We start from the raw sequence: 26,019 nt of genomic DNA on the forward strand, positions 1-26,019 counted from the left end.
TGCGAAGTCTTGATCAACCCAGCACGACATTGTCACACAGTGCAATGAAATAGGTATAGTCTCAAATTGAATAGCAAAATGATAAAAAAAAATTTGGCCACAGCCGTTTTCTTCAGAACGCCACCGTAATGGAGCTGCAATTTATGAATTTTCCACAAGAACTTCACGCTCCAGCAGTCACGCAGATATCGAACGTTATATAGTTGTCAGGCGATGTTATGAAGGAAATATGTCGTACACGACAGAAATAGAATACACTAGGCCCGATCTTGACATAAATCTCCTGACTGAAGAATGAACATCTTCCGTTGAACGCGGTATCTAAACCACCTTGGCGGCAGATACGGAATCAAAATAAAGACAATAGGCCTGGTAGTCGAGAAACACAAACAAACAAACAAACGTTCCTAATCTCACCACTGCGCGTAGTATGTATTTTCTAAGGGAGTCTTTTCGGAGAACGAATATATGAATTCCGTTACAGTATTAGCCACGAGCTAAACTAAAACCGTAGTCAGTACTGATATCGGTGAATATGTCGCCGAATAATTTCCGGAGTCCCAGGTGTGAAAAGCACTACCCGGCGGTCGACACTAACGAATGTGCGTAGTGCGCAGCTTGGAATTATACTGTCAAAGGCTTCCGCGTTGGGAAGAAATTATCGACTGATAATTCTCGTTGATCAAATAATTATCTGCTGCGGATTGAACTAATTTTGGTACTCCAAAGATCGACTCGGGCTATACTCGTTTGGGGTTCGAGCACTCGACCTGTAACTTGAACTACAATTGGTGCAAGGGGTGACAAATCCTCAGCGATAAATTTTCGAAATGAATGTATTGCGACATAACCAGCACATCATTTGTTAATTTCCAAAAATTTGTTCCCTCATGGCGCAGTCTCTTCTGAATCCTTGTGTCTTCGAGTATGTGTTCAATCCTCAAGTTATATGGGAAGCAATATAAATGTAATCGTGATTGCATCTCTATACAATAGTAATGGAGCAGTACGAGTTTTTGCTGTAATCATGTTCGCACATTTCAGAAGAATTCGTAATCGCAATCGGATACATTGATGCAACAATCGACTAACGTCTGGTAAATAGGGCTGGGCACAATGATTCGAGTACTCGAATCTGAATCGAGTATATATTTTAATGATTCGAGTCGAGTAGCAAAAGACGATTTTTTCGAGTACTGAAATTAAACGTTCTTCGCTACTGAAATTTATTCTATCAACGAGGATTAGGGTTTCGATGCTATTTTCTAATGTGGAAGCCTTGAAACCTTGATTGGCCGTATCGCAGCATACGAAACACGTATAGTACAAAGCTACGGCCGTTACTGGAAAGACATTTCCGAAGTCATGATCCTCCCACAACATTGTCACAAAGTGCAATGAAATCGGTGGTCGAAGAAATACCAAAGTGTCTTTAATGTGATGGATAACAGGCATTCTATTCTTTGTGGTGGCACAAAAGGTACATATTTGAACTTTGACACATTACATTTTGTCGTGACGTCATAATGAGTGATACTCGAATACTCGACTCGACTCGAAGCATAATACGTGATTCAGAATCGAATCACTCAGGTACTCGATTTTGCCCAGCCCTACTGGTAAACACACGTCTACAGCACCAGAGTTTATGCGAGAAAAACGTAAATAGAGTGCACGTGATTTAAAATTCATTATCGACGTAAAACCAAGAACTCCTTAAACCGCTCAAATTCCGAGCCAATTCGAAAAAAGGTAAACACTGTGTGCAGGACACGATTTCAATATCTAGAAGCAGTTCCGCGTCGATAGTTTTCGCTCAGCGATCACACGTGGAATCTTCCTTCTTACTGACGGGGGGCAACCGTGAGAGTATTTCGTCTAACTTCCTCCCGCAGTCTTGCAACTGTCTTCCGTAGTCGTCCATCTGAAATGCACAGTCACTAAGCCATTATATTTCATTTCTAGTACAACAAATGACGTGTCTGTTCTGTTGAAACACAACGCTGGTTGGTAATGCGCGGTTAAACGCCACCTCCTTTCTTTCTTAATTGATCGGTATGTTTTTTGTTGTTCAGATTTCTTTAAACGCGTTACGTCTTTCGTTTTGTTGACAGTGAGTTGAGTTTGGTGAGGTCATGCCACTACCGGCACCATTAATAACAAATTGCAACGGGATGAAGTGCGTTTGAACCGTGTTTAAATGGCCCAGACACGCAATCGCACATTCTATATGGAATATAGCCTCTGTCAGCAATTTTCAAGTAGCATGCATACACTATTGTCGCTTTCTTGCGTTTGAAACAACATCGATTGCACCAGTTGTATGGTACAATAAGTTCACTAATGCTGACGAGGACGAATCCTTATGTTGAACTCGAGGCGTCAGTCATTGAAATTCAACAGTTTGTTTTAACGGAAAAAAACTTCAAGCACCGAAATACCCTTGAAAGCCATTACAATGAAGTAAGACTCGTCAAATCGTATTTTGTAGACACAAGAGCGTCTTCATTAGCCCTTGACAACTCAGGGACACAGACAGGTATGGTCACTGGTCACTGTGGTCAGTAACGAAGTACTTTCACTTGTTCTAGTACTGAAGTAGGTTTTGTCTTCTTGTTGTACTCCCTTGAGTGGTTATATTTGTAGACTTCTTCCACTTCTAGCAAACAAAACTACTAACTATTTCTACTAACTAACAATTACATGCTGTTTGAGCGTTTAAAAGACGATATTAGTCATTTTGATTGATGACGTCGACAAAAAGCATGATGTTGGAGTTAAGTAGAATTGCAAGTATTACATGAAATATGTCACATCTTGATATCGGTAGAAAATATCGTTTTATCGAAAAAATTCTATGATATTGGTCGGGTTGCAATCGTTATTCAAGTAATTACTTATATTCGGAGTAAATGATACGCTATTTGGATACAACTCAGCACTAGTCCAACTTATGTAGTGTGGTGAAACGTGTAAATTTGAGAGTAGTTTCAGGATATGCTGATCGCAAGAGCTCCTCTGACATGACACCTGCGACGCAGATAGCGTCGCGGTGACGATAAGCGCCTGCTACCCTGACGGCAGGTTCGATTCCGCGTCGGAGGTTATTCTAGGCTCGTCTTACCCCGCGTCGCTGTTCTTACGGCGACAAAAAGCCCAGAAAAATACCCCAAAAAGGAACGCACTCACAAGGAATGGAAAGAGCATAACACCGAAAAATATAGCTGATATCGGGAGGTCGAGGTGGATGCCAGTTTAAGAGATCGCAACTGGTCGTTCGGCATCCTCCTATCCGTTCATTACATCGCATTGTGTCTTATTACACTGTAAGTTGTGTGTGTCTTGGTCAGATGAAAATATTATCAGACGATATTGATTATTGATTGAACTGTGCATATATTTTCGAAAATTGCACTGATTTCTTGTGACATTGGTCATTTTGCGTTACTCGCGAATATGCGTTCTGCAATTTTGAAACTGGAAACCTATTTCTGCTAAAGGTATATGACACATCTATCAGAACTGCCTACAGGTATACTTTCCAGATTATCCTGCAATTTCTAAACTAGCCACCTCTGAATAACCGCGAAAAGTATGCGATCCCTCCACAAAATCTACTTTGACTTGTTTTGACATGTCTTTGAAATTGTAACACCTACTTGAGTAATTGCGTAGAATTGAATAGAAATTCACGGCGTTATTCTACGTTCATACTTGAGTAGCAACGCTGTCTAATTTAACCAACTCTGGGTAGAGTAGATTCCCTTCTGTAGTCACGAAGCTAAATCGCTAGCGCATACCTTGAGTTCAAGTCTTCGTAAACGAAACCCGGCCGTTACGCGTTGTCTATCGATTCCGGAGAGTGGATCTGAATTCAGGCAAACCGTCATTCTCGGTATACTCATCGAAGTAGCAAATTTTCCTACATGTACCGTCATTGAAGGAAGCAGGCTTGCCGAGCGTCATGTCCAGTCTACGCTGCAGCTCTTTCAATCGCACTGTGATGTTCACGTACCCGTGGGAGTACTGCTCGAAAACGTCTCTTACGTCGTAAGGCTTCCGACATTGCTAAAAAGTTCAATGGGAACTGATGCGCCGGTTAAATCTTTAGATCTACTTGTGGGAGAAGCCTCGTGTGACCTCTAACGTTAACATCAAGTCGGCCTCATCGCTAATGCATGATTAGCGACGATGCGTCTATCGAATCCAAGTGTGAGAGACACAGAGTCCATAATTTTCATTCAACCGAAATATATGATAAACAGACAGCATCAAAGATGACCCAGAAGAAAAATCCACACACAGTCTTTTGGTATGGATAAGAGTGATCGATGGGACCTGAGAAGTCAACTATATTCTGATTATACCCGTATCAAATACGCACATCAGTACACTAAACATGAACTGAGTGTAAAAAGTGTTAATTGAAAAATAACGCGGAGCAAATTTCTCCGTCAAATTTGTCAGACTGCTACTTGCAAGGTCTTTGTAACGTTGAGTTTTGTTTGCAAGCGTAACGCGCTGAATGGCTGATAGTTGTATTTGCTATCGAGTCAGGGATACTAGAATCATTGAACGTATAGCTCTATAGTCGCAGTGCTTATCCACCACCCTCACCCCGCCCCTATATAGCGATGCACCCAAGGAAGGATGCTTCGCGTGTTCACATATACGGCGTCCCGAAAAGGATGAAGAGCGCTGCACTCACATGAAAATCCTTCTTTCGAACAAGGAAGATTAACACTCTCAGAGCCCTGACGACGTTTTTATATGAATTCGGTAAACTGCAAAAGCGAAGAGAACAAATTGATAAGCGTCTAAGCTCTCTAGTCTGTGTTCGTATGATAGTCACGTTACTTGAGAGGCTTGGTGTCGTTACAACTCCTGACTTCGTGGATAATGTCGCTCCAATTCGAGAGGGTTATCGCTTTCGAGTTACTGCCTCTCTGGTCGGCGCGTTTCGCCTTCTGACTGTCTCGTTTCATTGGTTTCAGCTTGGTTCCGGATACCGTCGAGTCATTACGATGCCTTGTAGGTAAAGCGTAGAGCTGCCACGTTGCTTTGCACTGTGATCCACGCCTTGTTGCATAGCACCGCCAGCTGAAATAGCAATCCGGAATATAAGTTTGCCTAAGTAAGTAACTTCCAGTTTAAATCAAGTCCCAGCAAAACTCAGGATATATATCGAATTAGATCGGGTTCACCGCACATGTCTGTTCGGTGTTCACACTGTTCACTCAGCACCAAAGCTTTTATCACCTGGTGACTATCTCTCTCTCATACTCATATAACTCTACTCACGCGCGCCCAAAAAGTAGTGAGATATACGAGCAGATGGTTCTCGTGATTTTATTATCTTTCAGATGAGGTTATGATGCACTCATCCTGATTAGACAGACATATACGTAGGGTGGTGTTAAACCAGAAGTAGGCAATTAAGTTTCCCGACAGGCCAAACGAGAAGCAGAGAATATTTGGCAGGCCGAGCCCAAATATTGAACTATATATTTTGGGGCCAATTAATATTATTTTTAAATGCAAAGCAGTGATTACATTGTTAAACAGGCTGTTAAGTAGATTTGTTTATATCAGAAAATGAGAAAGTGATGATTAATTAAAAATAAAATAATATTTTTGCAATGTCATTATTCCAAACAATGATAAACATGAAACATTTTAAACATTTAAATTCCTACAAATTTTTCGTATGGGCCGCTCAGAAGCGCGTCTCGGGTCGCATTTTGCCCGCGGTTCGTAAATCACCCAGGTCTGTGTTGAACCATGCGTTCATTGGTCGGAAAATTCCCAATTACCTATATGATGAGATCTGGTGAACGGAGCGAGGATGACATACAACTACAACCGCTAAAACCTTTTGCGGAGTCAAGGATACAGGAAAAATAGATAAATACAATTTACACCTACTTACCATGCTTGTATCAAATTTGCCGCTGCCGGGATTTGACGGTTGAATTGTTTTTGACGCTGCTTCTGTTGAACTTTAAGTGCAAAACCGGAGCCTAGAATTCCCTGAACAACAGTATCCCGTTGTCAACGAACATATGATGTGCTTGACCGGTTCGGATAAGACCAATTCCAATTCAAATGAACCAAAATCGTTCATAACGTGTTAGGGATTATAGTGGGCGAGCCTTGGGATTCAACTTAAGAAAATTTCAACATACCGCAGGCAGTGCAAAAAAGGAAATTGCAAAAATGGAGAAGAGCGAAGCCACCAGTTTTCCGACCCAGGTTTTCGGCACCAGATCGCCGTATCCTATCGTCGTGACAGTCACCTGTACAACGAACGGCAACTGTAAGGAATGTCAAAGCGATGTGCAACCTATCTAATAGAAACAGGAACAATCTACACATGTGCTTGACAAGAAGATAGCTTGCGTGGACGGGACGAGACCGTAACAGTAAACAACTGAACAATGATAAACTTGACTTATACCAGTCGTTGCCAGTGGGCGCCAGCGCCCCCTGGTGGCGTTAGCGGCATTGAAGCGGGAACTTGCTACAAACTAGGCGATTATTGGGGCACTGAGGGCAAAGGCAGGTGTTATGCACTATAGATATTAGTTCGGAAGATCCATTAATTGATGTGTGTATTTTTACACTAAGAAGTGATGTATGGATATGTGGTAACGCCACTAGCTTTTGCACAAGGCGCATTCAATCTCAATTTGTCATGCATGTTCAATGTTCATCGGCGTAAAATAGTGAGTTTTCTAACCAGTCAATCCTAAAGGACATAATTCTTAGCCTGAGAGGCTTACTGTAGACACATATAATAACACCTGTACGGCGAGTATGATGAATTTTTGGAGCCTAGAAAAGAGGACACTTTTTCAAAATTTTCAGACTTCCAATACTGGAGTGAAATCCGGAAAAATGGTAAATTCTTTCCGAGTTTGTGGTTGGTTGACTAAAAAAAGGTCGTTTTCCTGGATCAAGTCCCGAAAATACCACCGGAACGTTACTTGAGCGCTGATTTCCTACATCTCAGTCCAATTTCCACGTGCATTTAACCAGAATTTTCAAAAAAGAGGACAAATTCTCAAAAAAGAGGACATATAGACGTTCTCCGAGGACACTTTCAAAAAAGTCAAAAAAGAGGGCAAATCCTCTTAAACGAGGACGTATGGTAACCCTAATAGTACCCGACAATGAAGTACAATGACATTTAAAGGGGAACTGGCTTGCACTATTTTATTCCTTGATAATGCTTGTCCTGAGATCTCTGCAAAGTTGTGACCTTGAAATAGCGTGTTGCGTGCTTCCCATGAATTTTATTAACCTAAAGAGGCCATAAGCGCCAACGTCGTTTTATGAGCGATAGACAAGCAACGTTTTGTCGATTTTAGGTTATAGGGGACGCTTGGTGACTGGATTATTGTCCAAGGGAGGGGGGTGTCAAAAAGTTTTGAAAATACTGACTTAGAGGGTATTTGAACTGAAAGTTAACTGAGTGTCTCAAGTGCTATTCATTGATGAAATCCTATCAAACGGAATCAAAATTAGATTTTCACACACTGTGATGCGGAATGCTCGCAGAAGTACGGTATCTATGGAGTTGGAATAACAATTCAAGTGACGAAACCGAATAAAACTTCAAACAAAAACTTTATCCATTCTCATTTCACATCCTAAAGTTGCAAGCGGGAGGTCTTACTTATGTATTTCGGCTAATGATGCACTGTAATAGGCATTACCTACCACTCCCCACCACAAGGCATCCGCGTAGTTTTTGAAGTCGCTGTTGGAGACAGCTGGCAAACAGCTTCCGTTAGTTGAACTGCTGTTGAGAGAAAGGTCGTTGGCGTCATTGCTCCCGCTTTGAAACGTTGGACTTGCTGAAATAAATTCCGAGTTATTTTTGGAATGTGTGTGGTGTGAATGTGCAGTGTGCACTGATGAGTCCGCAAATGCCCGATTCAAAATAGGATAGTCGATATCGAGTTATTATTTCAGTGATTATAAAATCCTGAAATTAGTTATCGGTATGTCATACGGGATCGATATGCCTATATTCAAGTTCCCAATACCTACTGTTTTGCTAGCACAATATGGCAGAGGTGGTCACTGGTCAGCAACTAAACACTTCTAGTTTTCCTGAGTTTTCATTTGTAGAAGGTTTTTGCCACTTTCACCAGCAACATTTGTGTTTCTAGAATATTTAGACCTCTTAGTACAGGGGTGGGACATTTACTTTCATACGTTTCCTTTTCGACACTATTGCTCAAGTAGTTTTGGCATGTTCTGAAAATCAATATTTCTACTAATAAACGAATGGAAATCCATTATTATGCTTTTACTTTGGGGTATGTTAACAATTACAACCTTGACCACATGTAGTAATGTCAATTAACGCCTCCGTTTACAGATTAAAGTGTTTCGAGTGCAAATCACAGATGCAATTCGAAAAGTCACGTGTAAGGAAAACGCACCAAACTATAGTTTACATGACTATTTGAGTTTCACTTTAAACGTGTATTCCTTATAACACCAAAGAATCGACTAATGCGTGGACACTATATTAAGCTTTAATTCTAACAGTGGTGGACTATATACTCATTCTTCCTGAATGTCAATTCAAAGACCGATCATAAACACCGGTAATATAATCCACATCATTCAGCTGGCACGCTTACTGATTAAAAACCTATCGACAGTTCGTAGGATTATAGCACTAATGCGATATAAGCGCAACATCTAACGACAGAAATATTGGTAACCATACTACTAGGGATGGTGTGAACGTGAGGTTCACGTTCGCGTTCTGTGTGTGAAGTGTGAACCCCGGATATTTAGAGGTTCACGTTCACAAACGCACCTTGGTAGGTTCTGCACTGTTAAACTTTTTCATATATTACAATTTTTACCGTCATTAAAACATCTTTGGTTAAAGCTTATTGCATTTCAACTGCGGGCCACTCCATGCATGGCACCGAGCATGTACCTTGACTATACGAGCATGTACCTTGACAATCTCAAAACTTGTATCTGCTTTGTTACAAATGTTTGCTCGAAATATCCAGCTTTCTGTTTGTAAATATTCAGTGACGCTCTGCTGTGAGCTTGACCCGCAATCACAACATCAAGAGAGCGACATACGCTACATGTAGATAGTCAGCGAATTGATATCGTTGTCTGATGTAGAAAATCTAGCAAGCGTACGGGGTCCATCTCGATTCCATGTTTATTTTATAATAAAAACCAAATCCGTACGATTGGGGTGCTGGCTACTGCTGTATAACTGGTCAATGGGGTAAAACCCATTTTCACTCCGATCAATATCAACGTAGCAACACACAGACGCCGAATACATTGTTCTGTCTGGCCCACACCGCTGAGGCGTAAGCTTATATTCCCTTGCAAGTCATCGTCGAAATTGTTGGCAAGCGACGAAGGATGTTGATTTTATGGGATTATTATATCATTTGATTGCTCCAGTTGATACATTTCGCCACATTTAAAAGTCAGTATGTACTTAGTATGTACACTATGGCTTTTTTATGTGACCCGTGTCGTCGCTAGGTATCGCGTACATGAATATATATCACTTCACTGAAATGTAGGGTTGAAATTAGCAATATATCGTCACGTGACGTCATGAAGTTCCCGTTCGCGTTCGCACAGAACCTTTCTAAAAGGTTCGCGTTCACGCGAACCTGAACCTTGCAGAGGTTCACACCATCCCCACTTACTACCATGTTATTGATTTCATGCAGGATGTTATCGGTATACTAGACACTTCTAGCGAATTGTTGAATAGCGACGAAATACAGCAAATATATATGTGACTTACCGTGTTCGTCAGGCCTTTCAGCAAGATATACGAAGTACGACGATAACACAAGCGCTAAAAATCCTATGTACAACGTAGTGATTAGCTCCTGCCGGTGCATGTACACGACGCTGCCTGAAAGTACAAGGGTGTACAAAGGGTTGTGTTCAAAATTAAAATAAATTTATAACATGGATATTTCAAATAAGACCCTTGTTTTGATGCTCGCACATCAAAGTACGAATGAAACTGGAAGTCTTAGTAACAGACCCACGTCTCTTCAAGGAAGTCATAGATGTTACACGGTCAACGAACATTGTCATCTAATGCATGAACGATACTAGTCAGCCCTCTAGTTTTCCGGACCACGACCTGACACGGACATATCTCGCCTTCCGACACATGCCACCTTTTTTGTCACCTGTCCTTTTATATTATCTTCTTTTACTTTTCATTCAGTGTACACTGTACAGTGTAGGCTACATGCCCCCCTTTTTACATCGCCTAGGCCAGGTGGCTGTCTGATTTCGACGACTATACTCCAAGTCGTTCGACACCTTCCGATCTTTCATTGTATCGCAGTCTTGTGGTGTATTGAAGTGATGACATTTTAAGCAATAAATAAAAATGGACAATTATAGTGGAAATGGCGCATCAAAAAAAAACAATCCTTGTTTTGAACAATATTTTTTATTGTTTTGTCGTTTTGTATTCATCCGTGATTGCTCTTTGTGAGAAGAATATCTAAAATTGAAATATTTTGATTCAAAGATGCTCCGTAGAAAAACATGACTGCTTTGTACTCTTATATTTGAAAAAATGTTTGATGTGTATTAACAACTAATTGCATTTTCCTGGATCTTATTCAATATTACAGGCCAGTATTTAGCCGTTTCAGTTGCCGATGCTCGTATATCGTTCATATCCAATACTACCCTAGCATGGTCACTGGTCAGGTATGCGAACGGTGCACCTATAGTCCCGCGCCACAAAACCAGGCGAGTCTGCCATTGTATGCCCGTCTGTGATCACTACGTCAAAATTAATCCGCGACGTCACTTCATTGTTAAAAGTATGATGACGCAGCGTTCCGGCCGCCAAGCATCCATTTATCCATGTCAGGCTGCTGGAGAGGTTGCCCGCCATCATGGGTTAATTGAGCTATAACCTGCGAGACGCAACATTCAATACATCAGGAGGAAGTCGTGGTTCCATACCAAACAAATCAGCTTTTTCTATAGTGTCAGTCAACCTTACAGTCACGCTACATGGCGTTGTGAAAATATTTAGACATAGATGTAACTTGATTATTCCCGCTTTGAAACGAAATCTAATTTTGTTTTCCAAATTACTTACGTAAAAATAATTTGGATCATGTTTTAAACAGGTGAGCGAAAAAACACGTTTTGTTTAAATGCAACCATAGGCTGTACACAATTACTTGGTATAAGAATAGGTCCACCGCAGTATATTATTGATTCCAAGTCTCATTTAGACATAATTGAAGAATTAACTACCACGCATTTTCCAAACTAATATTTAAACGACTTCACGCGGTGTGTTGTTATCCGAGGCACCCAACGAGGCAAAATATTTACGCATCTGTCACTAAACGCGTTATCCAGTTAAATTCCGAGAATCCTTCAAGATTTTACTCCCGCGAAATTGAGCTCTCCGTCAAGTTATCATCAAATATTCATCACGTTTCGACTAAATGTACACGGGCGGTTTCACCTAATAGTCTCCACGTGCCGCCTTGTCTGTCCATATGAAGCATGCGTAATATTTGAAGGAACCGGATTCCCCTGTGTAATGCAGTTTCGTTTCAAATGGGTTACGGCAAAGACTGACTTCCGTCTTACCTGATGGCTGAGGTAGCGAAGACATTTCCGTTTTTGTTGAATAGTAGAACCACAGTGGAGGCGACCACGACAAATAAATCTGGAAAATAACTAGTATTCATACCGTATACTCAACTCATGTAGCATAGACTTGAACATAAACCACCGAATTAATATACGCCTCATTGTAATCTGGCCACAGAAAGTAGGCTATCAGTGTGGTGTCAAGGTTCAGATCTTCATATTTTGTCAAATGTCTACGAAAGAGTTTTCTCAAAAGTACATTACCGAGTTGATCGCAGCGTCGATTCTTCTTATTCACGCATGTTGATTTATTTGTGCCCGTTTTGCCATGATTTTATGTCAATATTGTCGCTCATTTAAGCCTGGACCATAGTCTTCAGTAATTACTTAATGCATGACACGAGACTGATAAAATAATGCGTTCAAAGGATGTAGCCGGTCATCATCACAGTTCACAGCTACTCCTAACATCGGACAAATGCGTCATATTAAGGCACGTCTGAGTGTAACATCAGTCCTTCAACCCATTTTCCGCAGGTCTATTATGCTCGTATGCCATGGCATAAATTATTCACGCCAATCCGTATCGCTGGTCTAACAGCTTTCATTGTTTCTAATGTTGTGCTGAAAATCAAATCGCGGGCGAATCCGGGTAATTGCCCAATGCCCATATTACAAAATATTTCCAGTATTGTAGTAATATATTGCTGTTATGTTGGGAAACTGAATGGGTATTGGTACATTTACACGTTATACATTACAATAAGCTACAGCTGAGTGCGAATTGGCGGTTAGAAAGTTGTTTGACCAGTGCCATTCGGTGTATGATCTGTGTAATATATTGTCAGGCAATTTGACTGGTAATTATACTCATTTTGTCGACCAAATACAGTTAAACAATACTACGCGGTCTACCGTTGAAAAATATATGGCCATATGTTAACAATTTGGCCGTGAAAATGGCGAAATCGCATTCATGATTATGGGTCGATCCTGATAGGGCTACACCACAAGCTCGCCGAAACACCCACCTAACAAGCAAATGGGATTTTTAGCGAATCGAAGTCGCCCGTAAAATCCGCTGTATTTCCCGACGCTGCCAGCGGACCATAACCGGACGCAGTATTCTACTCCGAAGAAGACGACTACGCAATATTCCTGCAATAGAAAATTGGTTTATTAGGGACCCCAGATATGGTACGGGGTAAGCATGTATGACGCACATAAAGTAGGCCTCCCATATTTTCAGCCATCTGAATAGAACAGTTTTTGCTGGCAAGCAAAACGAAAGTATAATTGTTGCGTTTGAGTTTGATGTGGTTTCGCATTTCCTTGGCAGTTGCACGCAAAAGCTTTATTAATCATGGATCTTTTTACAGGTTCTGTTGCAATTTTTCTGGCTCAAGTTTGAACTCAACTCAACATGTGCGTTTGCAAAGCCACGAACTTCTGTTGAAGACTAGGTCCACGTGTTACAGAGAACGTCGAACAATGTTTACAAGAAGGTATACGTCTCGTTAGGGCAATATATTTGAAAGCATTTTTAATCCAGCAGTTCAGCATGTTTCAGAGCTAACGTATTTTTGGACGTTTCGCATAAAAACGTTTTTGAAAGTATGAACATATAACTCGAAATGCGAAAAAATAGGACCTTTGGGCATGTTTGAGCACCCTCGGAGGACCATTCACTTTTCTTGAGAAAAGGGGACAAATCCTCTTAAAAGAGGACGCAATGGCAGGCCTACATGAAGCGACAGATGTCTTTGCATTATGTTGGTGTATCGACTGCCCGGATGCCCAAGTCCCAAGTTTTCTTACCATGAGGCAAAAAAAACTAAGGACACTGGGCAACAATAATGAATAGATTGAACTCCAATCGCCTCTTTTACCAACCTAACTATGATTTTCATTGATTTGATCACGACGTGCGCGCGACGAATATGGGCTTAATTGGCCTTGGCGTCTTTCCTATAGCTTATATACATGTTTAGGAGCGATAACCTACATTCCCATCGATAAGGAATGATCCCCAACTTGGCGGACTGAGATTTCAGCAGCGCACCTATTGAAATGATCTCCAATTGACAATGAAGACGGATGAATTCAATATGAAAATATATCTTCAAGAACGTACTTACCCGCCTCTAGTCCAGAGTATTTACCATAGGCAAGGCCCACGGCTGCATTTACAATGATTAATATGGCGAGCGAAGAATATTGCAATAAATTGTCCTGGTGACACTTCATTTTGGAATTATTTTATTTGGCACGATCTGAACTATTATATAGATAAACACAAGCATATTGCCTATAGCTACATACAGCTAAGATACAAGATTTGCGCAGGAGGAACACGATATAGAGCGCGTTCAATCGTACGGAAAAGGTGGTTTCGAATCTGGCACTGTGCGGTCGTGAGTCAAACCCGTCGAAACGGAATCTAAATAATTGATGTCTTTCATTTGCTGATGCACACAGCCAATCTTTTCTCGTGCTGTGTTACAGGAGTAGCCCCGTAAATCACAGGAAAATGATTAGTGTTTATGGCACCCAAACAAGTGACTTTCCCCTTTCTGAAAGGTGATCAATTTTCAAAAACAATGAGCAAGTATACGTGGGACTTGCCAGCAAGAATCGACCTCTGCATGCATAATGGAATCCCGGCGATTGCCCCTGTCACTTACCATAATGAGTAATGCATCACTTGTTCTTTGGTCTCCTGGTTCGATGGTTGATAAAACGCTGCATATCAGACACGCCAACACTACCAGAAACCTACCGCGTGAAGTGCGTGATTATTAGCAATCCATTTCAAGTCGCACTACAGATTTTGACAAAGATTAACGGAAATTTCTTTTGCTTCAGAAAATTTCTACTTCATTAACATTATATACATATACCTAGGATGGTGCAAGCGGTGGGTTCAAGTCTGCATCCGGTACCCTGACCTAGATAATTCAGAGGTTCACGTTCGCATATGAGCCTTAGCAGGCTTTACCCTGAAGTTTTTTGTGAAATATCAGTATCAGTATCAGTATCAACTACGGTAGAAATCCCTGCATCATAAAGACAACAAAAAAGAAATTCAACACAAAACTAAGAGGAACCTTTTCCCACGTACATTTTGCTAATTTTTGAAATGCTTGCTTGACATAACACGCAATACATTATTAATATTGTAGTAATATGACTCGGTGGACTCCTATTCTTGGCCAATAGGCCTATATGCCCGCAGAGTTATCCATATCTGATGAAACGGAAACAGCATAGTTGATTCGTGCTGCAAAGCAGTTTCTGGGCTCCGAAGATTCCCTGAGTATCCCTGGAATATACTATAGGTGCGAATGCGGGTCCCTTACGAGCACAAAGCGATCTTGGATCTAATAAGAATTACGTAAACGAGTTGACAGTCAATTCGCCCAAGTCCATCGCTATGAGTGACAGCTCATGCTTTGGATTACGTGTATTCAGATTTATGACTAAACTAATTCGACAGTACTTTATAGCAGTGGTGGGCAAATATTTTCCCTGTGGGTCAAACGAGAAGCGGAGAATACGCTGGCGGGCCAAGCCAAACGTTTAAGCAATATTCTGGGGCAAAATAATTTTATTAATAAACTGAAAGCAGTGAATTACGCTAAAGCAGACTGCTAAGTCGTGTGCTAGGAGGTAATGAGAAAGTGAGGATTAATTTACAAAAAATAATATTTATTCAGCGTCCTTTTTCGAAACATTTTAAGCACATTATCCCCCTGATACTTATTTTTTATTAATACACCAAAACGTATTTGGGATTTTACAGAGCTGGTCTTGGTCGCTGCATCCCAAGCTGTGCGTTGCGTGGTAAACAGCCTTGTTGATTTGCTAGCTTTATTAACAGGTCTTTAAAAATTCGCGCCGAGAGCATGTATTTCACAGGCTGAGTTTCGTCATAGCGGAGACTCAACTGTACTCCCTAATCCGGGCGACCTGATCACTATAAAATAAACTAATAAGACGCGTCTACTGACGCCAGTAAACAAATATTTTGTGCTCCTAATCAACTTGAAATGTCGGCCGTCAGCCTGCACCTTTCATTTTTGACACTCCATTTTATGAGTGTCGAGCTGTCGACAATCGCTAATCAAGTGCACTGATGGACAATGGCATAGGGACTTATCTCTTCATTTGCTGCCAACGATTTGCTATAATGGCATTATTTTGAATCTGGATTGCACATACGACGTACGTGTGCTGCGTGATCACGGTACAGAAATAAGCAGGCTTCAAAGTAAACGCATGTCCCGTTCGGTTTACACATCCTATGGTTTTACTCCACGCATTACGCTCAAACGTAGGTTTTATGTTCTAAATTCCAAGCAACTTTTTGCGGGCCGTATTTCACCCACGGGCGGTAAAACGCCCAGGCCTGCTTTATACGGGCCGACCCGCGAACAGAAAGGTCAAATCACTTCCTAATGTCGTTCCTATCGAACCAAAATTCGAAGGAATTCAGTTCGTATTTTGCTATAGTTCAGTTAAGGGAGCCAATAATTTAGAAAGAACGCAATAATTGCTTGTGATTAACCATGCTTCGGGATTGGTTCGAATCCGCAGATGAACATTTTTAATAGTGTACGTATTCGCACGAACCAGTAACTTCCAGGGGCTCACACCGTCTCTAATATATATGCCATCACTTACACCGCTATATGATACGCTAAGCACTTCCTGCCTGTGGGTCGTTCCAGAAAGTTGTATATGTAGATCTGCACGCGTTTTTTTAATCTGGTTTTCTTTCTGGCCAGCGACATGTGCCTTCGAATTCCCACCTCCGCTTCGGACTCGTCCCGAAGAAATTCGCGCAATGTCGAATTTCGCCATTCTCTGTAAATGGAAATAGACTGGTCCTGAATTCAAAATGGCGAAGCGTCACGGTTGCAACCCCTGTTCGAGTTCAGGGTGTGAGCAAATCGACCACGCGTACAGATCGTTAAGTAATTGTTACCCAAATATAATTATTATTCCGGTACGAGAATAATAGTGTCGCGACAGCCTTGCTTCGCAAGCGATGAATAGCTCAAGTTTGTCGATGATGGAGACATTGCGGGTGACGTCAAACGAATGATACCTGCATCCGTAGACAGATGGACGCTTCCAGCGAGCCCATTGTCGTAATTATTTTGTTTAAGGATAATTTATTTCGTGACCTCCTGGAAAGATTGTCTCTACCGGTGCGATATTGGTATCGCTCACACGTAGCAAACCAAACTAGAACACACACCGTGCTGTGGTGAGGAACACGCGATCTGAAATCCACATTTCGTTATAGCGAAAAGGTCATAGGAATAGGACGTTAGGTCGTTTTATATTTTTCCCTTGATGTTTTTGCGTCATATACACCGACTCATGATATACAGTTACATACACACGACACACGACTTGTACATATGCGTAGTTTCATACCATGAGTGCATGATGGGCATATGCCGTTGGACAAGGAAGGTGCTAAAATAGCCTTGTAAGGCTTTCTAGGTCTTCCAGCACACTCCTTGCTAATCCGGAAATACAGAGCGTCTAGCGGGAAAGCCACAAATACCAGTCTTACTGATCAGGTCTTTGATCCGAACGGACAGGGGATTGACCCATGACCTACTGATCAAGAAGCCGGTCGCTCCACCAGTACGCTACTTGTCGGCCATAAGTTCATATTGGACGCATTCATGAGATGTATTTTTGCTGACTATGCATAAATTGCATATACATGTTTGTCGTGTATTATACATTGCATATTGGCAACTATCGCAGTAGTAAATTTGTATTCTGAAATGCAATCGCCGGCATGTTCAATTCAATTTCTTACAAGCCACTCGCGATTTGTTCAGTGGCTGGTTTGACAAATGGCCGCTATCGATTTTGCACTACGGCATTTCAGAGTGGAGTGTCCGCAATGTGCAAGACAAATAGTAGAGAGAAGCATGTCGCATCTGTTAAATTACGTTGCTCTATTCGCGGCGTCCATATAATGAATCGTGTTATGCGTATTGGATTGGACGACGGGTGCACCCAAAACACGAAGCGACGTAGGCTGACTAACATGCCGCAGCGCAGACATATATAAAGGTTGAGTTGAACTGAAAAGCATTTTCCCACCTGGCCACGTCAGTCGATACGAGAATGCGGTATTTCAAAATGACTGCGAAATCAGTTTTCAGATTTGACTATTATTTGTACGCTGAAGGATATGCGTAACTTCACTAGCAGGAAGAGAAAGAAGAACTGATTCAATCCTAACCGATTTTACGCTACGTCTCACGAATAGGGGCCGACACAGTGATTCGAGTACTTTGATTCTGAATAGAGAATTGATTCTAGTCATTCAAGACGAGTATTGAAGTAATGATTACTGAAATTCTCCTTGTCCCTAAGATTGAAATCATCGATGTGACTTATAGTTTTGATATTATTTACCCATGTAATACTCGATTGGTGCGTGGCGAAATAGCGTAGTGGTATAATCCACAGCTGCAACACCTATGGGTTGCGGGCTCGAGTCCGACCTAGGTCGTCTCCTCCTCCTCGCCATCTCATCCGCGTAAGCGGTGTCTTACAGAAAGCCAGGAAGTGGGCCTTGCTACAAGTTGGCAGTTAGGGAATATAAATGAAGACTATTGGCCTGGTGTAAATGACCATAGTAGTCGACAAACACCATGAATACCACAAACAAACCTCGATTGGTCGTATTGGAGGATATACGAAACGTGTTGTACAATGCTACACACGTTAGTGGAAATGACATATCTGTAAAGTCGCGTGATCAAACCACAACATTGTCACAAAGTACCATGGAATGGGTATAGTCGAAACAATACCAAGTAATCAATAATGTGCTGTAGAACCAGCGTTACTCTTTCTGGTCGCATAAATGGTACATATATTTGAGCTTTCCCATCATTAATACTGTCGTGATGTCATGATGAGTGATATTCGGCTAGAATCGAAGCCAAATACTTGATTCAGAATAGAATCAGTCAGGTACTCGACTTTGTCCAATCCTAATCACTAACCCTGGCAGAACTACATCCACACAACCAAATGAATAATACGTACGAGACTATTTGCATATTACACTTAGTGTGACACGGTCGGGCGTTGTGGGGTCGTTAAAAAGCTTCTAAGCCTATGCGGATCGTGTGACGAGATCGTTAAGTTGGAAAGAAATCAATAAAGAATTGACACTAGCCAGTGTGTTCCGTACGGAAAAGGAACTATTTTCTGAACCATTTCTTCATAGACAACACGCCACATGCACTTCCACGGAACAGGATTCTCACTCGACGTTTTCCTGGTCTCTGCCGTCCATACCCGGAGGTGCATAGTTTCCCGATAAGCGTGCGTTGTTTAGTTCGGAACCTTGCATCGACATGGTATCCGCTTGAGATGATTGCAACATCTTGAGACGCCGAGAGATGTCACACGCTTCCGATGTCGTAGAGTCGATGGTCTGCGGCGAAAAGAGGTTTATACGTTCACGTCACAATCCCGGCGTATGTCTTCAGCTCATACTCCTGCGTTGTCTTATAAACCTATCCCGAATTTGTATACTGGGAAAATATAGACACCGATCAAATTATCTAGCTAGAACCTTCTTTACTAGCAAGTTACACATCTATATCTGGATGACAATTAAATCACGTTAGCAACTACTGCTTTCTAGCAGACTTTGAGAACTAGACAATTCCAGTTGTCTAATTTAACTAATTTGAGAGAAATGGCGGCAATCTAATTGTAATCTAATTTGTGAAATGTTTCTATGCTGCAAATTTAGTTCTAATACAATTTCTGGTTAAAATACGAAATGAGAGCTGTGTAATGCGGAAGAAGTCGAGCTGGCTATGCAGATGTTTGCCATTCTCTTGCCTATGAGAATGAGCTCTAGTTGAAATTAATTCAATTTCACAGTTTTCACGAATTCAGTAATTCTAATTCGAAGCCAATTTGGAAAACCTGTGTAGCTATAATTCAAATTTTAATCTAGTACGAAAAAGCCGAAAATTTGCTAGTTGTCCAAGTCTGCTTTCTAAACTACGTTTAGGAAAGGAATACAAGCTGGACTCTGTAATGGCGAAGAGATAGCGAAACACTGAGATTTCACAGTTATAAGCATCCGGCGTGGATGTAATATGGGATATTGTTAAGCACTGATTGGATTAATGTAATCTGACATGATGCACGACTGTAATCGTCTAAATCATTGTCGTCCACGCGAATCGCCGCACTAAATGTGATCGATGCCTGTCGTGTTAGGAGACTCAGTTAGCTCCATACTACATAACTGTTATGTTAATCTGCCGTGCGCTAATGCGATATGACTTTATACGTTCCGCTAATCGCTCAACAGACCCACGCCGAGAATAGAACGTACTCACGGGCACCCGGAAAATGCTCAATTGGTCATATAAGAACGTACTCAAAATGCAGTCAATGAGAATCACTGCTTTCCAACTATTTGATAATGCAACTTTCTTACAGTCAGTCATAAAACGAACATTGAATTTTCCTGCAACCCTGCCATTGCACCGCTACCATTGCGCCATCAAGTATAAGTTCAGCACGCCTATGGCACTAATATTCTGGATTCCGATCGAATATTTATGCAGCTATAGCTGTCTGAGGACATAAACAAACTTTTTATCATTTATGGCGATTCTTGAATTGCCCACAGCATTTTAAAGTACGCTTTTATCCTCCCTCGATGCTACGCTAACCTATATTCACGGGCGGGGGCAAAATCCCCCGTAAGTATGTCTTTCCTTTGTCTCTCTGTGCAAATTCAGCTGGCGTTCATGGCTGTCTCACGCAAAATCGGCGTTAAATCAGCTTCAAAATAATACAGATTACATCACACGGTGGCCCACGTTGTAATATGGTGTCATTTCTTTACTGGGCGTTGTTGTAAGCTCATCCATGATAATTGTGATCCCTGGAGGCTGCTACTCACTGGAATAAGCTTCGCTATGGATATATTGGCGCTTACCGACGAGGTGTAGCGCGGCCTACACATACGGGCGCTTGGAATAATCACGTCACTTGCAGATGTGTACGCGATAAGGGAAGTGGTTGATAGTATTTTCTAGCTAAGCTTAAATCAATGCAGCGACTCTTGCGCGGTGAAAGTGCTTAAATAATAAATGATGGGCTCACCCATTTTTTCTGCTTCTGTCAAAGTATATCTTTTGTAAAGCATTACACGCCACTTCGGCAGCATCTAAACACTGTGTACTTGTACACATATGCATAACTCAAATGCCTCGAATGAACCTTGGCAAGGCTGGAAATTGATTCCCGGCATTCACTTGTGCCAATTCATTCATTCCGCGTGGATCATGGTCTTTCTGTTTCTGTGTAGTGCTTCTCAAACATTAGCTTGGAGACGGTCAAATTTCAAAACTAATATTGTGGACCGGTGAACCTTGGAAAATCAGAATTAATCGAAAATTGTATGCAACTCAAAAGCAAATATTGTAAATTACAATTTAATGAGAAATTCTTCGCTGTCTTTTTGATAATACAAGTGTAAAAGGTGTTTCTATTGAGGTTTCTGCTAGGTGAAGTACTGTTAAACACTAGTTACTTGATTGTGATTGTTCGGTCTCTCTTGATAGAGCTGCGACTTCAATGTCGGCTAGCCTCCATTACATTTGCGAATGCCGCTAAATTGTACCGTCAACATTTAATGAATCTTCTCCGCAATCACACATCTCTGATCTTAAACGAGTTGTAGGCTACTATTAAACAGTTCTGCACAGCTCTGTGATGCGTTCTAGGTCTAAAGTACAGGAATATCTAGAAGTTCTAGATATCCCTGTCTAAAGTAGTCCATCAACTCTATAGAACGACGCGATGCTGCAAAATTCCATCCAAATTTCTGAATCAATAAAATAATTCATGTTTTATTTCGACAATAAATGGGCAAGCGTTCGACTTCTTGTATTTTGCAGTTGAGATATAAAAAATGTAATATATCTATGGCACCGACAGGAAATTTGACACGGGCTCATGTCTACGGATCGGCGGTTGAGAACCAATGATGTAGACCAGGGGTCGCCAACTCAAAACGGGTCGCGGGCCACTTTCCAAACTTCGTGGAGGCCGCGGGCCGCATGAATTCGATATCGATGTAAAATAGGCAACCACGTTCTAAAACTCTACGTCAGCACAACGGTGAGCTATCTAACATAGGCGATGGGCATATTTGACCACAAAAGAAATAATATTTCATTAAAGGAATACAAATACAACAAAAAATCATCATCACCAATTATATTTTATTTTGAACTGTGAGCTGTGCACGATACCTGGAAACGCTTTTCAGCGACTAAGGAATCGATATTGGGACTAGCGAGGTACTTTACGAGCTGAAAGACCATCTCCACGTAAAGCTTGATCTTGTGGGAACCCTAAGCCAGTGGTTCTCAAACACACCCCTTTATGATACTGAAAAGTCGTCATATCACAAAATGCAACCAGAATGCTAGCAATCCCAGTGGCTTGTTTGATGGCATGGAAGGTTATGGCTGTTGATAACATAATTCTATAAGATGAATTCCGGACTATAAACATAGCAATAACTATGAAACAGAGGTAAATCGCGCAAAGCGCGAAAAAAATTCATTTAAGCGCATCTCCGCCTCCCCTTCAGATGCTTTCGCGCCCCCACAAGGGGCGCGCGCTCCCCAGTTTGGGAACCACTGCCCTAAGCCGTTTTCTATGCGTCTCGGTCTTGGCAGTGTTTGGGCCATTGCAAGTCAAGACGATATGCCCATTCACATCAGCTGATTCTCCCTCGATGGAATGCTGTTGCCATCACCACAGCCGTTTTAGCTATAATGACGAATAGTGATGTTGGGCACAAGAGAATAGCTTATTCTGAAACAACAACAACAACATGTTGAAACTGTAATTAATGTCAGCATTTCAAAATGGTTTTCTTAGCTTTCTTCCTAAATCTCAAATCAGGTCGCGGGCCGCAGAATATGACTTGGCGGGCCGCATGCGGCCCGCGTGTTGGTGACCCCTGATGTAGACTGTAGAGCACGACTAGCAATTGGCATGCATACGCTGACTCATTCATCCTGTACACGCCGGCTCCGATTGTGTATTATGACAAATATTTATTTGTGATTATACATTATTTGTACATTATAATGTATATGTCTAATAAATCATCTCCTTGTGGTATATTTGCTGGGAAATATTCACGCACGACCTTTCTTCCATCTTCCCTCTCTTAAATACTGCGTCCCTGCACCAACCCGCAGTATCTCACGTTCGAGTGATTCATTTGACGCAAAACTCTTAACGTAGTACGTATCTGAGTCAGCAAATCCGTGTATTGAGATAAGAGTCATAACTTTGGCTCAATCCTAACCAGCAAATGTCTTGGTGATGCTACTGTCAGTAAACTAGGCAATTTTATCGCATAACTGTGTCCTCGGCGTAGAAGTCGCGGCAATATCTCTTCCACCGAATATTGTCGACTATTCTGCACTCTATTTGAAATAAAAACAATTTTGACGTCCCTGTATGCCATTGCATATTCATACATTTTTGCGGTTTTTCCAATACCACAACGAAACCGAGATACTACACTGCAACACGTAGTCGTAGCTGCAACCTATTTCAGTAAAAATCTGGCAATCTCGACTCAACATGTTTGATGGAATTGTACCAATCGCTTCAATGCCTTTATATACGCGACTATATAGAAGTAAATTACATATAGCGTTATGACCGTGCGGTAATCATATTTTGTGTAAATGCGATCGATTTCATTATTGCCCGAATAATCACGACACATACAATCATTAATCATGTATTTAACTACGCGATTGGACCGGATACTTGGCTGATATGTAAGGTCCTAAAGATGCTAAGTACCAATTAAATTAAACCAAGAACCATGGCGTGTTAGCATTGCAAAATTGATAACATATTTTCGTGTAAAGCGGCGTATATAAGCTTATGACTGATGTATACTGGCCTCTACTAGGTAAAACTGCTCAGTGCTCACACTGCTCGTGCTCAGTCATCCTCCGCATTCACTATAGATATCATCGAATGGCGTGAAATGATTAGTAAGCACAACACGCAACACCATATGACCCGAGTCTGATATTGGACAATTAAAATGCACGCGTGCCATGCAATATCACTAAACAGTCTTCTGTCTAATAGTAATTCATACGAGCGTACGAGCGACGAGCGTACGAGCGTACGAGCGACGAGCGTACTACGATACAACTGCGATTTTTTGTAACAGGTGCAACTGAATCATTGACCTTCACCTTTATCTCATTCAATACTCCGAACATCTGAACTGCAGTATAAATTTTCCTTCGGTTGTCTGAGCGAGTCGACGCCTCATATATACGCGTATTCGTTAACCATTCAACGGACTAACGCCGCCAGCAGTCGTTTGCAACAAAGCCACAAAAGGACAGTGTCTGGTTTATTGAATAGCTGCTCATATCATTAGCAGATGCTGGAAATAGCCAAAGTGTATCAATTACAATTCGAAACGAACGATAAAGTGCTACAATTTTCGTTCTGTATCTAGCTTCAGTTATTTGGCATTTACCTCGGTATCTGAGTCGTCAATGTATCCCCCGGAGTCATACTCTTCAGAATCCTTCGCCGGAGACTCGTAATGGTTTCGGAGTTCGGTTGTGGAAGTTCGATTATCCAGTATGATTTCGAATTGGTCCTCGTTCGCGCAGTCGCGATCTCTTTCGAGAACGATGGAAGGCAGATCGCATCTGTACGAGTTCGGATACTTGACGGGATTCAGTTTAAGTTCGTCGGCCATCTTCAGCTGCGCTGCCTTCATGAGCTCATTGCACTTTACACTACCATTGAAACATGACACAGCAAGGCGGATAAAATCTGTGCATTTTAAAAGTCGCAAGAACAGGTTATCGCGTATTCATTATTCATATGCATAAATATCTGGGTGAGATTTTATCACGGTGCATATTGCTGTTTGGGGCTGTCAATCGCAGTGTAAGAATGCAGTCGCGAACAAAATGAGAATAATACAGACAAGCGGAGATACAACGTGCCACTTCGGATAATCTCACAACCCAATGGATCCGACAGAAGGGTAACGTTACGTTCACGTTAATTAGCGTCTTGCATAATTATAGCACACAGAACCCAACAGTGTATTAATTCTGGACCTACACTTGATTTAGACTTGGCAATACAGCATACCGTATTGCAAATTAAATAAGGAGACACTCCTCGCCATCTGATTCCCGTAAACGGTGTCATACAAAAAGCCTATAGAACGAAAGCGGGCCGTGCTACAAGTTGGCAGATCAGGAATAAAAACAAGCAATATCGGCCTGGGTGTAAAATAACCACGGAGCTCGAAACTCAACAAACAACGTCAACAATGAGAACATATTGTAAGGTTGACATAGGTTGAGAGTGAAAAGACCGTGAGAATCTTGTCTAATTGCCGGTAGCCTTTTTGTCGTTGATGTTTCTCGAAAATTGCTGGAACGACTTTCGACATGTCTCGGGGCAAGGGGCAGAAATAGGTTACGGTCCAGTGATTCCCAGACTGTGTGCCGACACATATTATCAGGTGTGTCACGAATGTTCTTGACTTTTTTGAAGAAAAAATATTGAGACGAGCACATGTGACTTGAAGGCGCTCTTACTTCTTCAACAGCCGAAAAGTAAGCGCATGTCACAATAATGAAACCCGATATGGCATCGCAGTTAGTCAAGAACTCTTTCAGCAAAAGATCTGCTAATTGATTTAAGAAAATGCCCATTTTAATGAAAGCTGTTTCTGCAGAAGAAATTGGTCGAGTTTTAGCTGTCTTCTTCCAAATCCGATTCCATCATCGGTGCAATAGTAATAAAAATTATGTTAACGTTTGCATCCTCATGACTATTTGAGCATGGCTTTTTTTTGACGGAAATTATAATAGTCACTGCTGCCTGGAATTAATGACGAAATGCAGATATGTATGTCAATAATGCAACCTCGTTTCTGTTGAATATGTTCTGTTCATATAAGCAGCCACATCCATCGTTTTTAAATCTACTTTTCTAGGCCCAATTGTGCCGCAGGAAGTTGATGATTTTTCTGGTGTGCCACAAGCTCTAAAAGTCTGGGAATCACTGGGTTACACTATCCTTCGTTTTCGGGTTTTTTAGGAATGGATTATGTTATCGGCGAGGGCCATGTGTTATTGTTTACGAGCAACATTTAAACGGAACTGAACCGCTAGGCAGTGCGCACTCTTGTGACGGGAATGGAACAATTTCTAAGTTTGTGCAGTACAGTGCATTTAAATACATACATTC

General features: G+C 41.5%; 1 protein-coding gene across 4 annotated transcripts; it reads right to left on the reverse strand.

Annotated features, from left to right (window-relative positions):
- Positions 1-818: 818 nt before the first annotated feature.
- Positions 819-25,240, reverse strand: LOC145445393 (potassium voltage-gated channel subfamily KQT member 1-like). 4 transcript variants are annotated; one of them, XR_013916994.1, is made up of 17 exons: positions 24,278-25,240; positions 18,972-19,141; positions 16,342-16,524; positions 14,343-14,433; positions 12,690-12,816; positions 11,656-11,734; positions 11,528-11,598; positions 9,815-9,928; positions 7,723-7,859; positions 6,186-6,296; positions 5,930-6,030; positions 4,858-5,100; positions 4,709-4,784; positions 3,927-4,068; positions 3,801-3,868; positions 1,630-1,924; positions 819-1,107 (listed from the first exon to the last, which is right to left on the reverse strand). XR_013916994.1 is itself a non-coding variant. In XM_080323578.1 (16 exons), the coding sequence occupies exons 1-16, from the start codon at positions 24,524-24,526 to the stop codon at positions 1,817-1,819; spliced, it is 2,070 nt and encodes a 689-aa protein (XP_080179704.1). In that variant the 5' UTR covers positions 24,527-25,240; the 3' UTR covers positions 819-1,816. The 4 variants fall into 4 exon arrangements, 3 of the variants coding, with proteins under 3 accessions (XP_080179704.1, XP_080179705.1, XP_080179706.1); XM_080323578.1 differs by having other exon boundaries at positions 819-1,924; XM_080323579.1 differs by having other exon boundaries at positions 819-1,924; positions 3,933-4,068; positions 24,278-25,234.
- Between the last annotated feature and the right edge of the window lie 779 nt (positions 25,241-26,019).

This window comes from Botryllus schlosseri, chromosome 8, assembly GCF_051294905.1.
Source record: "Botryllus schlosseri isolate E-star chromosome 8, Bs_hap1, whole genome shotgun sequence".
NCBI lineage: Eukaryota > Metazoa > Chordata > Ascidiacea > Stolidobranchia > Styelidae > Botryllus > Botryllus schlosseri.